We start from the raw sequence: 16,139 nt of genomic DNA, 5'->3' as shown, positions 1-16,139 counted from the left end.
GCTTATGTATTCCCCGTTACCATAGTAACTGAGCACCTCACATCTTTACTGTTGTTATCCTCACGACGCACTGTGAGGCAGGGCCGGGCCGTTGGCCCCAGTGTACAGATGGGGAGCTGAGAGAGACTAAGTGACTCGGGGAGTCTGCAGCAGAGCAGGGACTTGAACCCAGGTCTCCCAAGTTGTAGGGCTGGTGCCTTAGCCACTGAACCATTCTTCCTCTCTCTTTACTGTACTCCAGCCCCATCCTCTCCATTCCTCCTCTAGATTTCCCTCCGGGCTCCTGCTGGGCCTGGTGTACCTGGGAGTCTCCTAGCAGCACCTGCCCCTCTTTCGTAAGGGGACGTGGGGCATGTGAGGCCAGCCGGCCAGCTGTATCTGCAGCACGGGCGGTGGCAGTGCAAAGTTTCCCCCCTCGTGTGCCTCGCCCGGCCTGGGTGATCCCTGCTGAGCTTGCAGCCAGTGTCCTACTGCGCTGGTCTGGTTTCACAATGTGGACAGCAGCCTGTTGGGACCCGGGCTGGGACCCGCAGCTGATTTTCACACACATGCGTGGTTTCATGGTCCGAGCAGGGGCTCCGCGTTGGGAAGGCTGGTTTCTGGTCTGCTTTTGCCACTGAGTTGCTGTGTTGGGGCAAGTCACTTAACCCTCTTTGCCTCGGTTTCCTGATCTGTACGAGAGATGAGCAAGTGTTTTCCCCATTGTGACGTGCTTTGAAATGCTTGCATGAAAGGCACTCAGTGTGGACCAAGCACTTCACAGCTGTCAGACAGTAACCTATTTTGGTGGTTCTGTTCCTCTGCCATTGTTACTTTAAGTACTTCCAAGCAGTACCCATTGTAACAAGTGGTGTGAAATCTGTCACAGATACACTCCCTACCCCAACCTGTACCCAGACCAGTCCCCCAGTGAAGAGTGGACCATGGAGGAACGCTTCCGACCTCTGACGTTCCACGGCCTGATCTTACGCTCGCAGCTGGTTACCCTGCTCGTCCGAGGAGTCTGTTACTCTGAGAGTCAGTCGGTGAGTCTTGCAGATTCTGGGGCAGATGAGGATTCTCTGTGGGCAGGGAGGAATTGGGAAGACGGCATCCCCAGGGGCTGGCATGCAGTATTTTAAACTCCATCGTCCCTGTAGAACAGTGAATCCTCCCTTTTGTCTGCAAAGTGAGAACTATTCCTGTTATGTAACTGTGCAAGCACAGGGGAAGGTGCAGCTACCAAACAATAGCAGCTTGTCTATGAATATACCCGGTGTATTGCATAGAGGTGACATACCCTCGTGGGAGGGGAGAGGTCTGACTACCCATAGTGCACCCGTCAGCATGGTGTTATTGTCCCCCGTGTCTCTGCCTCTCAGTGGTTTGCTGGACAGAGGTATCTCCGGGCGTGTAGCAAGAGAAATGATCCAGCCTGTTTGGTGCCCAACTCCCACAAAGTATCCTGGTGCCGCCTTCCAAAGATGGGAATAGATCCTCCATGGGATTGGAGAACAAATCAGTCCTTTCCTCTCCTCTGCCAAAAGCGTGACTCCTTGTATTGTTTAAATGTGCCCTGTGCCATTGTGAATTGTTGCCAAGAATCCCTCTCCAGACGTGTGTAACTCCCTGAGCTTGTCGGCGGGACCAGGAGGGTTGCTGAGAGCACCAGTCTCAGCTATGCCCTTGTGTGGCTTCAGTCATTCATCTGCTTTAGGAAGGGCGATGCTTCTCCTCAGCGAGGCTTTTTCATTTTTCAATTGCAGAGCACCAGTCAGCCTCGACTGTCGTATGCCGAGATGGCTGAGGATTACCCCCGTTACCCCGATATTCATGACCTGGACCTCACGCTGCTGAACCCCCGCATGATAGTGGTAAGAGATGCTGAGGGGACCCTGTTGCCGTGTTGTGGTGCCCTTTCTCCCTGATACACATTCTCAGGAATGCTCCAAAGACCTCTTAAAAATGCTTCCCTGGCCTGGGGTTATGGAGACACTTTATACCTAATCTTACTCCCAAATTCCAATTCTGGTCTCCCCAGGCTGCTGCTTTAGGGTGAGCCCAGGTTCAAATCCACTCCGGGTGACAGTGACCAAAAATCCTGCACCTCTGACATCTCTGTCTGAACTACTCTTCCGACCACTTCCTAGCTGCCTGGATTTAAGAAATCAATTGAATGTTAGTGGGAGAACAGCTCCTGTTCTCACTAGACTTGACTCTTGGTTTAAGTGAATATGGATCTTACTTGTACCTGTTCAAAATCTCCTTGCCGTTGCATTGGACCAGCAGGCTCAGCCAGCATGCCTGAAAGGGCCCAAGACTCATGGAGTCTACAGGGCTAAAGCACCCCTATCATCCCCTCGCTTCCAGGAGAATGGACATTCACTTGGAAACTACCTGGTAGAAATGACCTTGGTGTTTTCTTCTTGACTCTCCCCAGGACGTCACCCCTTACATGAACCCATCTCCCTTCACGGTGTCCCCTAACACCCATGCCTCGCAAGTCTTCAACCTGTTTAGGACAATGGGGCTCAGGCACTTACCAGTGGTGAATGCAGTGGGAGAGGTGAGTCCATACTGCGGCCATGTCCTGGCTGGGTGGGGCATTATGGGGCATGCACCATGCTCCATTTCAGTCCCAGATTGATGTTGAACAAACCCATTCTGACAGCGAGCAGAATGTGACTTTCAGGGGTTGGAGAAACCTCTCTCTCTGGTAATAAAGTTGAAACCTTCACCTGTCCCGAGTCTGGATCCAGCGTGGGTTGGCCATGACTGGAAGCTGATGCTGTCTGATGCCTGTTCAGGGGTCTTAGTCCACTTTCCAGTGGGCCAGGGTCCACTTGACAAAACCCACCACAAATGGCACTAATTGCCCCCTGTTTTGGCAGCCTCTGCAGCCAAAGAAGACTGAAAGCCCCTGGGAGCGATCTGTCCAGGTTGGGCACATCCGTCTATTAAACAGAAATTTACATTGTCTTTGTAAGAGCTGAGACAGTCAAGTATAGAACTAATCCAATTATCCAGAACTGTTGTGGCATTTTGCAGTGCCCCAAAGTGCCCAGCAGGTGTCCTCAGCTTCCCATAAACATAGTAAAGAGTCAGCATCCCCTCACTAGTGCTGGAGCCGGATAAGAAAATCCGGAAAGCATACCAGGACTAACCGCAGAATATGTGCGGGAGAGGGTCTTGCTCATGTATTGGGTGAGCTGTTGCACTGGTGGGTCTCTTGACAGGATTTATCATGTGACATGAAGCCAAGTTGCCCCAGAGATTATACATGTCATCCTCTTATCTAATGCCTAGAATTAGCTCAGGTGTATTTCAGGGACATAACTGATGTGGTAGGCAAGGATGAGGCTGCAGAAGCTTTCTCCGAATGTCAGGATTTATGATGTTTGCCCCACTGAGCCTGCTAGTGAAAAGCAAATGCTGCAAGCAAGGGCTATTGAGTGGTTATGCATTTTCTACTGTGACCCTACAGAGTATATGAAAGGATCCTAGCGCTAATCTTTAAATGCATTCCCATTCTGCTGAACACCACCTGGTGTTTCTGCCACTGACCGCACTTCACGAGATTTAAATCTTCCATGAGCAGCGCTGTAGGAGAGGGCGGTGGTGGCTTCTCTCTGAGACCAGGAAGCAGCCAGCACTTTACCTTGTTTAGTCATAGTCCGCTAGCTCTCCTGGGTTGCCTAGAATGCATTGCTGCTACCATAAGTCTCCCATGTGACGTCCCACCACTGGGTTCATGGGCGTGTCTTTCTAGTACACCCATACAAGGGTTCTGCTGGCCAGAGGAGCCAGCAGATGGACTCTGAGGCTAAAAAGGCAATTAACAAAATTAGCTAAAATGTCTTGATTCAGAAGAGCCGAATGCTGCTGGCTCATGAGGAGAGTCCAGCACATCTCCGGGCCTGAGTCAGCCCTTGTATTGGCCCTTACAGTAAAAGTTAAGCTGGGTAGAAGTGTGGAGAGATCCTGGCTTTAGCTGCCTTTGAAGCTGTAGTCTGAAGTATTCCCTGGCTGTGTTCCTCCCTCCCTCCCTCAGATTTCCTATTCTGAGCATGGAGCTGTTCCCGGGGGTGAGGAAGGAGGGTGTTGGGGACCCGGTCACGTACAGCTGGGCCATGACCAGATAGGCAGTTTCGGAAGAGTGGGTGTCCAAAAGCAAGCTAACATATGGCACTGAGGAGTTTCTTTCTGACATGATACTCTGAGATGTAACTAGCACAATCTAGAAACGGCTGAAAATAGATGAAGCAGATTATGCATGATATTGTAGAGGGGGGACTAGAAATCTGGCTACTTGGACCCTATGGAAGGTGAGTTGAAAGAAACTGATCTAGAGACGGTTTCACTCTTTTCCGCGGAGACTGGAGATCATTAACACATTGGCCCAAAGCGTTCCTTTTACCTGCTTCACTTTAAGCATCCTTTCTTTCCCACGGTGCTGAGCGCCTGCTGCTCCCAGTGATACACTCAGCACCTCTGACATTCCGGCCACAGAGGTGCCCAACTCGATGCACATCATTATATAGCGCACGAAGCAACACCACCCCATATGGGCAGTATTAAACCAGTTTCAAATGGAGGAAGTCTGAGGTTGGTGACTTGTCTGTGGTCTCGACTAGATGCAGATTTTGTACCAATGTAACTATTTTGGTTAACAGTCTGATTTTTCCTACAGATGTAGGAACAGCCCCATGGATATAAAAGTGCCTTATACCAGTACAGCTTATTCCCCTTTTCACATGGTTATGAAGTACCTTCATACTGCTATTACTGTATCCATGGAAGGGTTGTGCTACCATTATACCAGTATAGTTACTTTGGCGTGACTTGTGTGTGTAGACAAGCCCTAAGAAAGAGAATCCTGTCAGAGCAGGGATTAGAACTTGAACCCGCTCCCAGCCCTGTGTCTAGACCAAGCCTCTCGGAGAATTGCCCAAGCCTTCTCACCTGGTTTTTTCAGGTCAGCCAGAAGAAACACTACTGCCTCTTCTCCTCCACCGAGCCCGTGTCTCCTAATGTGAGTCGGTGAGACTGACTTGTATGGTTTCCTCTTTCCCCTCACCAGATTGTTGGAATAATAACTCGACACAACCTGACTCATGAATTTCTGCAGGCAAGACTGAGACAGCACTACCAAACCATCTGAGCCTGCTGTCGGTATGGCTCCCTCCTTCCTCCAAGCCTGCACATGCCCTCGCTTTCTGCTTGGATGCCCCATGACCAAGGACATGATGGATGGCTTCTCTCCCACGCAGTCTGGGGACCAGAGAACATCTCACTGGCAGAGAGTAGAGGAGCTATCTGAGTCCAGAGCCTCTGGCCAGCTCCAGAGAGGTGCTGCTTTGACTGCTCTTGGCCAGAATGCTCTCTTCTCTCCTGCCGTCTCCTTTCATCAGAAGTTGCCCCGAGGCTGCTCTTCCTATAGAAATGCCTGCAGTTTGGAGGGTAACAATATCGCCAGCTATGCCATGTCCCACGTGGAGGAGTGCAGCAAATTTCCCCTCCCTTCTCTTGTTGATTTCTTTTCCCTTCCCAGTTCTGCTAAAGTAGTTGCCTTACTCGCACGAGAAGGGGTCATTGTCAAAGCTGAGATCACCCCCTGCAATTTGCTAATATCCTCAAACACTAAATTGCTGGTTATTCTCAGTGGCATTAAAACTACACCTCCTTGGGGGGCGTGGGGAATTTTCTGCCATCAGGAACTCTTAATTGTCCAGGTTTTTCACTCTGGCTTCATGGTTTTTCAGTTCAGTTCTTAAAGCTCCTAATTTCTTAATGTCCTTCGGTGCTGGAATCCCTGCTATGGATTAGTCTGACAGCAGCTGGCTGCTGAGAGCATCTGGGCAAGTCAAGAATCCAAAACAGCTTGGTTCTAATTACTGTTCTGGATTAAAAACCCTTAATGCCCCCACAAAACAACTCGGAAGAGAGAAATCCCGTCAACCTCATCAGCTGTTGCCAATGATTCCCCTTAGAAGAGAAGTCTTTTATAAGGCACTCTTGTCCCTTCCTTGTAATGCTATGTTGTGCCTCTTTGGAGCATTATGTAGTGCCCTCCCGCAGAGATCCAGTGATAAGAGCCTGGTTTCACTCGGGGGTTAAGGATTCCAGGGGCATCTTTACAGTCAGGGCTGTGGAGATGGAGGAAATCTCTTTTCTCGGCCCGGCAAGACCCAAGCTCACTACGGGGAAGAGCATGAGCGTTACTCCTCCAGCTCCAATTCAGCAGCGACAGCAGCAGGGTTGGCTTCTGTCGGCTTCACGGAAAGAGAAGGTGCAATTCATGCTGCGGCCAGCCAGAAGGGGCTCTGGGAGGTTGAGACTGCCAGCCAGCGCTCCGCAGAACAGTTAGTGGAAGGGCTTTTGGCAGCTCTAAGAGCACTTGGGATGTTTCTTGCAACCGCAGAATCACCTGCAGGGAAAAGTCAGCATTTAGGAGCCAGTCACAGCCAGTCTGGTGCTCTGGCAGGTACCATCCTGGCAGCACCTGTGTCATTCCAGCATGCTCCTGCCCTTGTGGGTTTTGCATTCAGATAACTGTGGGAAGCCAGCTTCATGCCTTCAGGGACTACAGAACTGATTGGCTTGATAAAGCACAGAGCATTCTTGCTTCCTCTGAGACTGGCCCAGCTAACCTGTGGAATGCATCCCAGGAAAGGTTCCCCAACAGCCCTCTCACCAGCCCTTCGGTTAACCTGTTCCACGCCATACCGGGCTTTAGCTAGCCGTGAAAGGAGCTGCTGTTTTAGGAGTCTGTTTTATTTTAAAACTGAGCCATCTTGAGGGCTCTTCCTTCCAAGCATAGAGGGATTGCAAAACCTGTGTTTTCACATGTCCATTGCAGAGTCCGTGATCTGCAAGCTGAGTTTGTCCGGGGAAGCTGTGTGTTCCCGTGCTGGGCTGTGGCTGAGGTTGCTGTGCTCTGACTTCTCTAAGGTAACAGGTAGCGTGCACAGAACACAAGTGCCACACACTATACCCTTCATTAAGCAAGTCTCTTTTGGTAATTGGTGAAGCTTTCCCCTGCAGACCAGGTTGTGGGTGGTTGAGTTGGTACAGGAAGATCCGGTCTCTGGGGGTATCTACACCATACAAAGAACCAGATCATAGGAGTTTGTGTTGTAGATAGGAGATAACTCTGTCGTATCTACATTACAGCCTGTAACCAGCAAAGGACGAAAGAAGGTCCCCTGACTCCATTCTGACATATATAGTGGAGAAAGGCCACCCCTGCATATAGGGCAGGGCTCAGCTGCATATTGGTTTATTCACTTTGGAGATATTCTTTAGTCACTTCCAATGAAATTTTGCAAACCCTTCCCTGGGTCTCATCTTTCCCCCCTCTTACGAGACTGGCAGCAGACTTCCTGTGAAGCCCTGCTCCTCCCTGAGTCTGGAGCAGAAGTCTTGGCCCTCCTTGCATATCCTGCTAAGTGGAGAGGGAGGAGCCTTGCTACATGTAGTGCAAAACTTCCCTTCAGCAAGTGACTTTCACCCTCCTGGGTCCATCTGGTTATAGCAAGTACCATCCAAGTTCTGCATTCCAGCCCGGGTAGGGTCCTGTGTGACCAGCATGCATGGAACAGGTTCCTCACACCTTCCCCCCCAGCTTGCGTCAGCTGTTCAGTCTCCTCCACCATTCCAAATAGCATGTGTGCTCAGGAGAACCTTCCAGGGTAGCCCGAATGGTGGGTGTTGATCCTTCAGCTCCCCAGAGTGAATAAAGGCATCTTCCCAGGGCCAGCACCTATCTTGTACTCCTTCCACTTGGGTTCCATAGCTGTGGTGGGAGTGGCACCCTCGTACTTCTCCGAGCCCATCTGAAAGATGACTCAGTCCCAGCTGCCCATGCAGTTCTTCAGGGAGATCTTTGGTTAACGGAGTCTAAATGACTGTCAAGTGGGTTGACTTTGGCTTGTGCTTTTCACTTTTAGGGGGCGCCTTGCTCTACATAAGCGGACTAAGGGTCTTCAGCCTGTTTCACCTATATCTAGAGCGGGCTTGTCAATAACGCGCTTTCCCTATGCTTTGGGGCAGGAGGAGCACTGGTTTCCATGGCTGGAAAGAGACTGAACTGCTCCAAGAAACTCCAGGACATATCCCTTCCCCCATTCTCCCCCAAGATAAACTGGAAGTTTGAAATATACTTGTGTTGCCCTAGCTTCCGTTCCAAAGGGTTCTGGCACCTGGACAGTCCCAACATGCAGTAAAACAATCACACTTCATTAGGGTTACCTTAGAGTTCGGGCATTTAAGGCACAAACCACAAGATGCAGCAGCCATGTACTCCCTCTATCTCTTCATAAGCCCAGTGAGAGATCCGGTCCCTCCCGCTCTACTCAGTTGCTATGTGAGAATTCACTTACCTCCCCCCACCCACTAAAATAGGGCTTGTTAACTCTGTGTTGGTCGCCTTTGCCCGTCATGTCCTGTTTATTCAGTAGATAAGTCATGGCAATATATGTTGCCACACCATATCTTGGCCTCATTAATGAGTCATGGAGCTGGGAGCCCCAGGCAAGCCGAGCTGAAACATCTTGCTCAGGTAGGTCTGGGCACTAGCCATGCCTTACCTTGCAAAGGCTGCCGGACTCCACTCCGTGCTCAGCTGCACCTGCTCTGCCTAAGCATCCATCTTACTAAAAACCTAGAGGTGGAGGAAAGCAGTTCCTTTCACTGCTGCAGCCAGGAGAACATAACTGGCCCCTGTGGCACTCTGCCAGCCGCTTTAAAGGGAAATCCACAAATGGGCTCACCAGGTGTGCTCAACAGTATTATATATGGCCCAGAGCAGGGCAGGTTCCTCTTTCAGAAATGAAGGGGGTCATGGATGCTCTTCTCTGAGTGGGGTTCTGAGATGCAACACAGCCGGGGCTCTCGCGTGTGCCACTTACAAGGGGTGCAAAGGATCCCGGATCCTCTTCTCAGCCAAGACTGCTCAGACAGCCGACCACTGAACTCCCTTCTCGCAAACCTTAACTGCTTCTGGTCTGGCACCGATTGCTGAACAGCTGACAAAGAAACTATACAGGTGCCTGTAATTCTTATCAGAGTAACACTAAGGGAGAGCGTCCACGTAGTGGATCAGTATTGATGTCAAAAGCTCAGGACAGTAGAGGGGGCTGTCTCCTGCTTCCTGGGTTCCTGTGCAGTGTTAACGCCGGGTAGCAAGTCTTAACTCCTCTGTACTATGAGCCATGCCAGGGCAGCCACTTATTTTGTTTTTGTTTTGTTTTTTGCACTGTTTTTTGTTACGAGATGATGTAAGCTAATTCCACGGTGTATATAAACTGTATTTTTGTTAAATTTGTATGAATATATTTTTTATTTGAACTTTGGCACTTGGGATGTCATCCTGTAACCATAACATGTCTGAGAGTAAAATGTCATTGTGTGTCCTTCTGCACCTGCTGGGCTCTGGGATTTTCTTCCTCCCCGTTGTATGGTTTGTTTAAATTTTATTTTTGACTTTTTTCATCCCAATAATAAAAATGGTCCAACAGCCTTAGATCCAAGCACCTATGTTTTCAAGGTAGGGAGCTATGAACACTGTTTGCTATAAGGGTTCTAGGCCAGGACCCTTGGCTGTTTGTAGTGGAAGGCACACTACAACTAGCCACCACCCCTCCTGTTTCAGATAAATGGTCAGTCTGGGTCCATCTCTGATAGTGGCCAGTTCCAGCTGCTTATAAGAAAGGAGGGCACCTGCCCCCAGGCAACCTTTTCCTCCTCACCCCTCTGCCCCAGAGATCAGAATTTGGTTTGGGTAATTCTGGAGGTTTTAACTACCTATTCCAGTGCCTGATCCCCTTTTGAAATCCTTGCTAAATTTATGCCAAATATATTAATTTCAGCAGGGCGATACCTCCACTCAGAGACCCAATTCCATACTCGGTGACTTCAGGGAGAGCTTTGTCATTGACTTGGATGGCAACAGGCTTGGTCCCCCATGGTTTATAGATGGTCCCTACTGCAGTGGAGATGATATTCTGCTTTCTTAGGTGGCCTCCCTCCCCCACCCCAGTAAGCTTATAAAAGGATTTGTACGGCAGTAAGTATCTAGCGAAGGAAGGTTTGGGTGTTGCTGGTGCCCAAACTTCATGCTTAGGGCTTGTAGGGAGGCTGGGGCTGGCTTTACTGTATCTCAAGTAGCTGTGCTACCCTCTCTGTCCAATCGAAAACAAGCTGAAACAAAACCGTTTAGCCCTAGCCCCAGCAGTAGCTGCCGTAAGGCAGATCCTAAAATGTCATTTGTGGAGGGGGCAGTAGCAAGTGCAGCCCCCTCCCCCCCCTTGGCATGTGAACTGTAGCATGACAACGGTAGTAACAGCCTCTTCGTTCTCTGCATCCTGCGTGACACGATTGCTGTGCGAGGATTTATTTTAGCCTTGGACTGTGTGCAGATGCTGCCCTCTGCCTCCTGCTGAGTCACCAGCCTACGCTTCCGTGCAGCCAAGAGCGAGCGCCTCTCCCGGGTAGGCTGGCTGGAACTTGGCACCAAGCATCCTTTGGCAGGGAGTATCTGCAGTGTTGGGCCCGAGGGACTGATAGGGATACACCTACCCCCCTACCTCTTCCCCCCCCCAACCCTCAGGGAGCGGGGAAATTCAAAATTTGATGTAGTGGCTGTGGGCAAAATCTGGTCCTAGTCTCTTGCGCTTCCGGAGACGGGGAAGACATGCTGGCTGGGAGGAAAACTCCTTTACTCAATCTACACTTATTCCTCCTCCTTTTCCCAAATGCACTGGCGTGGGGATGGAGGCAGGAATGGGGAAAGCCTCTTTTTCAATTTCTCTCTCAGATGTAATGTAAAAAATGAGGAAACAGGATCTACTTCTCTTAAAAGGGAGCGAGGCAGCCCTGTGCGATGGGACATCACTTGACAGCTCAGTGCATCTGCAGTTTAAAAACATCCCCAGCAGGTGTGAAACAGATGCCAGACACTTGGCTACAGCCTTGTCAGCTTAGGGACTGTGCTGAGGTGTATGTATGGACTCAGGGGTGTGTGTGTATGTATGTATGTAACATCAGGACTGTATGTATGTGGAGGTGTATTTTGTCATAGGACTGAAACAGCAAGTGTCTTGCTTGGAGAAGAAAGGAGTAAGCTGGTTATAGATAGCTCTTGGTCTTTGGTTTTATACTAAGCACAGTTGAGTTAATACAGCAGCTTAATACGGTTACACTTAAAGCAGCCCAGTGCCTGTACTCAGACTTAAATGGGGTTTATAGGCCCATTAAATCAGAGCACTTGTTAGGAGACCCCCAATACCCTTAAATTGCTTATATTTACCAGGTGCATTAGTGCAGGTCAGTGAGGTTTTGCTGTGGTCCTCTTAACTACATATGAGCTACATTTTTACACACACAGACAGGTCATGCAGGGTATGGAAAAATTAACCATAGCCTTTTATTGCACTCATTTATTTGATGAAAGAAACAGACCTGCACTTTCTGTCCAAGGTGCTGAAATCTAGGCTGGAATTCTTTTCAGTGACAATGGACTAAAATTATCCCTTCTCCCTTACACTTCAGGGAGAAAGCCTGTACATTGTTTGACTCATGGTGCTGGGAGGGTGGGGGGCAAATTGTTTGCAAACGGGTGAAGACAGATGGCAGCTGAGTTTTGCCTACTGTCCCTGCTGCAACATAAGTTACCAGCGAGGAGCTGAGAAGATGCAGTTGACTTTGGAAGAGCTTTGATGTCCAGGACTCTGAGGAAGAAGATCAGGATTGCCCCCATCTCCAGGTAGAGCTTCAAAACTGAAGGAGAAAAGGACAAGTAAATGTAGGGGTGGTAAATTTCTTTATTCTTTGGAGGAGGGTTGTTTGTACTATCAGAGCATAACCTGCTGGTGAGCTTGTTACAGGTACAGAGCTTATGCTTTTAGCTCTAAGAGTCCCTGGTTCAGTCACCGGTGTGTTGCTTAAAACAGCGGCCATCACAATAGCTCCTAAAGGTATGGAGAGCGGGATCTTGGTGCGCTAGGTACTATACACGAACACAAGAGATGACAGACAAGGCAGCTGGAGAGTGGGAGAATTATTATCCCCTTTTAACAGAAGGGGAGTTGGGTTACAAAGAGATGAAGAAACTTGCCCAAGGTCACACAGGAAATCTGTGGCAGAGCCAGGATTTGATCCTCGATCTCCTGAGTCCCACCACTCAACAATCCTTGTTCTTAAAATCAGGTGAATCAGAACAAATGCGAGGCATGGTTTTAAAGGGTGGGATAAGGACAGGAGCAACTTAACCAGCTACTGGTGCATCAGCAGCCCCTTCCCCTTGAGAAGTCCACCAGCATCCCTTTTTTCTTATTTTTTTTCCCCTCCAGATCCCTTTTCCTCTATCCTCCAGCTGGGCTTCTGCAGTGTTAAATATTTGGGCCCCTCTGTCCTGAACTCATCACAAGAGAGGATGGATGCTGTTTCCTTTTAAGCTTTGAGAGGAGCCTTCCCATGGTTTGTGACTAGCTGGGATCTTAAAGTGGTGGGAAGGTAACACATCAGACTGTCTGCTGCACGTGATCCTGAACAATGCCAGAGCATGGCTACATGAGCTGAACAGATGGAGCTTGGCTAAGACAGGAGTAAGATGTGGCGGTTAAGCCATAAATGTTTAAATCCTTGCATCACATAAAGAGCAATAAGAAAAGGAGTACTTGTGGCACCTTAGAGACTAACCAATTTATTAGAGCATAAGCTTTCGTGAGCTACAGCTCACTTCATCAGATGCATATCGTGGAAACTGCAGCAGACTTTATATATACACAGAGAATATGAAACAATACCTCCTCCCACCCCACTGTCCTGCTGGTAATAGCTTATCTAAAGTGATCATCAGGTGGGCCATTTCCAGCACAAATCCAGGTTTTCTCACCCTCCACCCCCCCACACAAATTCACTCTCCTGCTGGTGATAGCCCATCCAAAGTGACAACTCTTTACACAATGTGCATGACAATCAAGTTGGGCTATTTCCTGCACAAATCCAGGTTTTCTCACATCCCCCCCACCCCCATACACACACAAACTCACTCTCCTGCTGGTAATAGCTCATCCAAACTGACCACTCTTCAAGTTTAAATCCAAGTTAAACCAGAACATCTGGGGGGGGGGGGTAGGAAAAAACAAGAGGAAACAGGCTACCTTGCATAATGATGTAGCCACTCCCAGTCTCTATTTAAGCCTAAAGTAATAGTATCCAATTTGCAAATGAATTCCAGTTCAGCAGTTTCTCGCTGGAGTCTGGATTTGAAGTTTTTTTGTTTTAAGATAGCGACCTTCATGTCTGTGATTGCGTGACCAGAGAGATTGAAGTGTTCTCCGACTGGTTTATGAATGTTATAATTCTTGACATCTGATTTGTGTCCATTTATTCTTTTACGTAGAGACTGTCCAGTTTGACCAGTGTACATGGCAGAGGGGCATTGCTGGCACATGATGGCATATATCACATTGGTGGATGTGCAGGTGAACGAGCCTCTGATAGTGTTGCCAATTGTGCCCACATATCTATTCAGGGGACACCATCACAGGGCCTAATAACATCAGCCACACTATCAGAGGCTCGTTCACCTGCACATCCACCAATGTGATATATGCCATCATGTGCCAGCAATGCCCCTCTGCCATGTACATTGGTCAAACTGGACAGTCTCTACGTAAAAGAATAAATGGACACAAATCAGATGTCAAGAATTATAACATTCATAAACCAGTCGGAGAACACTTCAATCTCTCTGGTCACGCAATCACAGACATGAAGGTCGCTATCTTAAAACAAAAAAACTTCAAATCCAGACTCCAGCGAGAAACTGCTGAACTGGAATTCATTTGCAAATTGGATACTATTACTTTAGGCTTAAATAGAGACTGGGAGTGGCTACATCATTATGCAAGGTAGCCTGTTTCCTCTTGTTTTTTCCTACCCCCCCCCCCAGATGTTCTGGTTTAACTTGGATTTAAACTTGAAGAGTGGTCAGTTTGGATGAGCTATTACCAGCAGGAGAGTGAGTTTGTGTGTGTATGGGGGTGGGGGGGATGTGAGAAAACCTGGATTTGTGCAGGAAATAGCCCAACTTGATTGTCATGCACATTGTGTAAAGAGTTGTCACTTTGGATGGGCTATCACCAGCAGGAGAGTGAATTTGTGTGGGGGGGTGGAGGGTGAGAAAACCTGGATTTGTGCTGGAAATGGCCCACCTGATGATCACTTTAGATAAGCTATTACCAGCAGGACAGTGGGGTGGGAGGAGGTATTGTTTCATATTCTCTGTGTATATATAAAGTCTGCTGCAGTTTCCACGATATGCATCTGATGAAGTGAGCTGTAGCTCACGAAAGCTCATGCTCTAATAAATTGGTTAGTCTCTAAGGTGCCACAAGTACTCCTTTTCTTTTTGCGAATACAGACTAACACGGCTGTTACTCTGAAACCTGTCATAAAGAGCAATGAGGCACTGGAATTGTTCAGTGTGTTTCACAGGGGGCTAACCACGGGCTTTTTCATCATTACAAAGTGTTATCAGGTGAGACCAGGACCCTGAAGAGGCGAATTAGCTACCGTGATGACTGTGCAGTCAGTTTAGATGAGGATAGTTGAATTTGGTGCCATGCTGGCTATTTAAGGTTACTCCCCACTGGGACTGGGATGTAACCAGGACTAAGGAACATGATGCTGTACAGGACTTGCCCTGGTCTATGCTGACTGCAAAGTTGTCAGCCTCATGCTGGTTGATCCTTCGATCCTTTACTTTCTAACCCAGTAAAATTTTGCATTGAGGACATGCCCTGTGAACAATGTTCTGAAATTAAGAAAAGGCCGCATTTGAGTCTGAATAGTGGGGGAAACTGACTGGCAATGATACCTTTTAAATAGCAGACCAATCTCCTGTGGGAAGAAGAGGTAGAAACCCCCTCAAGTTGGATTGTAAAAACTAGACTGAGCAGAATGCTAGATGTTGAAGGGGAACAATGCTGCACTGACCCCCAAGAGATGGGCTCTGATTTTTATGGTCTTCACTGTGGAAAATTCCATTGCTCTGGAATCAAATGCATCGCTCTTTAAAGGATTCTATCTAGGGTGGGTCTTATGGCTGGTGTCTGAGTGCACCATTCCACCAGGGTTATGTGTTCTCACTGCAGCCCTTTATGTTAAATTAGGGAACTGACTTTTCGGGACTCAGCCAGAAAAGGACGCAGTCTTCATTATTGTTTCTAAAAATGAAAATTTCCTAAAAGTTCAGAAAAGACATGTTAAGAGAGAGTGTCACCCAATGCACTGGAGCTGGAGCTCCCAACCCATTTTAAGTCCCACTGTTTTTTCTAAATTATCCACCTGGACACTGCAGCACAAGAACAAGAGAGTTGGGGTAGGAGACCCCTCAAAATCCATCGTCCAGCTTTTAACCTAGACCAGTCAGTCCACCTGTGACTTCCCAGGAACTCTGCCCAGAGCATAGATTGCTTCGTCCTTACTCTAGTTTGTATCCAGTGCCCCAGCTGTGCTTGAGTAGGTCAGCCATTCCCTCTCCCTCTTACCCTGTAGTTGTTGCATCCAAGTCCGCTCTGGGCTCCTATTCTATCTATCCGTTGGCCAAAGCAATCCGAGAACCTTCTCATGCTGCGTGGCGAGTTCATCAGTGCTCGTAGTTTGCTCCTCTGGGCGGATGGAGGTTTCTTGGGCCACTCCCAGCTGTTGCGCCCATAGGCAAGGCCTTCTCTTTGGGGTCTAATGTATTCGCTGTTCCAGGGAGCGAGGGGACGTGAGGCATCTCCTGGGGCTTCCTCATTCTGCTCATTCATTTCTTGGGACAGACCTGCCTCTGCTTCTTCTGATGGGAGCTTGTCCTCCAGGCGGTCCAGCAGGGTCTGAAATGCAGAGAGAGGCAGCGGGGGAGATAGCATTACCCTAGAATCACCCTAGGGGATGGAGTGAATGGCAAAGCAGTGCACACCTTCCCTGCTCCCCCAGCCCTTGGTTGCATTGTGTTCTGCCAGTGATGTCTGCTGCCTTACCTTGAAGTCAGCCAGTTCAGCAGCGGAGGCCGAGCCGTACATGGGATGAGCTTTGGCTCTTCCTTGGGGCTTCATGGTGAGCAGCAGCAGCAGGAACCGGAGGGCAGCAGCAGTCAACGAGCCCAT

General features: G+C 48.9%; 2 protein-coding genes across 2 annotated transcripts in view; one reads left to right on the top strand and one right to left on the bottom strand.

The window, feature by feature from the left end:
* Window positions 1-9,502, top strand: part of CLCN6 (chloride voltage-gated channel 6) — a 24,373-nt gene extending 14,871 nt beyond the window's left edge. Inside the window, exons 20-23 of the mRNA XM_073316940.2 lie at window positions 869-1,025; window positions 1,746-1,853; window positions 2,420-2,545; window positions 5,060-9,502. Of these exons, the coding sequence (XP_073173041.1) occupies window positions 869-1,025; window positions 1,746-1,853; window positions 2,420-2,545; window positions 5,060-5,140 (472 nt within the window). The 3' untranslated portion in view covers window positions 5,141-9,502. The remainder of the gene's footprint in view (window positions 1-868; window positions 1,026-1,745; window positions 1,854-2,419; window positions 2,546-5,059) is intronic.
* Window positions 6,198-16,139, bottom strand: LOC140900226 (natriuretic peptides A). The gene is made up of 3 exons (XM_073317102.1): window positions 16,014-16,139; window positions 15,537-15,866; window positions 6,198-6,251 (listed from the first exon to the last, which is right to left on the bottom strand). The coding sequence occupies exons 1-3, from the start codon at window positions 16,137-16,139 to the stop codon at window positions 6,198-6,200; spliced, it is 510 nt and encodes a 169-aa protein (XP_073173203.1).

This window comes from Lepidochelys kempii, chromosome 18 (assembly GCF_965140285.1).
Source record: "Lepidochelys kempii isolate rLepKem1 chromosome 18, rLepKem1.hap1, whole genome shotgun sequence".
Taxonomy (NCBI): Eukaryota; Metazoa; Chordata; order Testudines; family Cheloniidae; genus Lepidochelys; species Lepidochelys kempii.
Note: the sequence above shows the minus strand (reverse complement) of the source record. Positions and strands in the feature narration are given on the sequence as shown.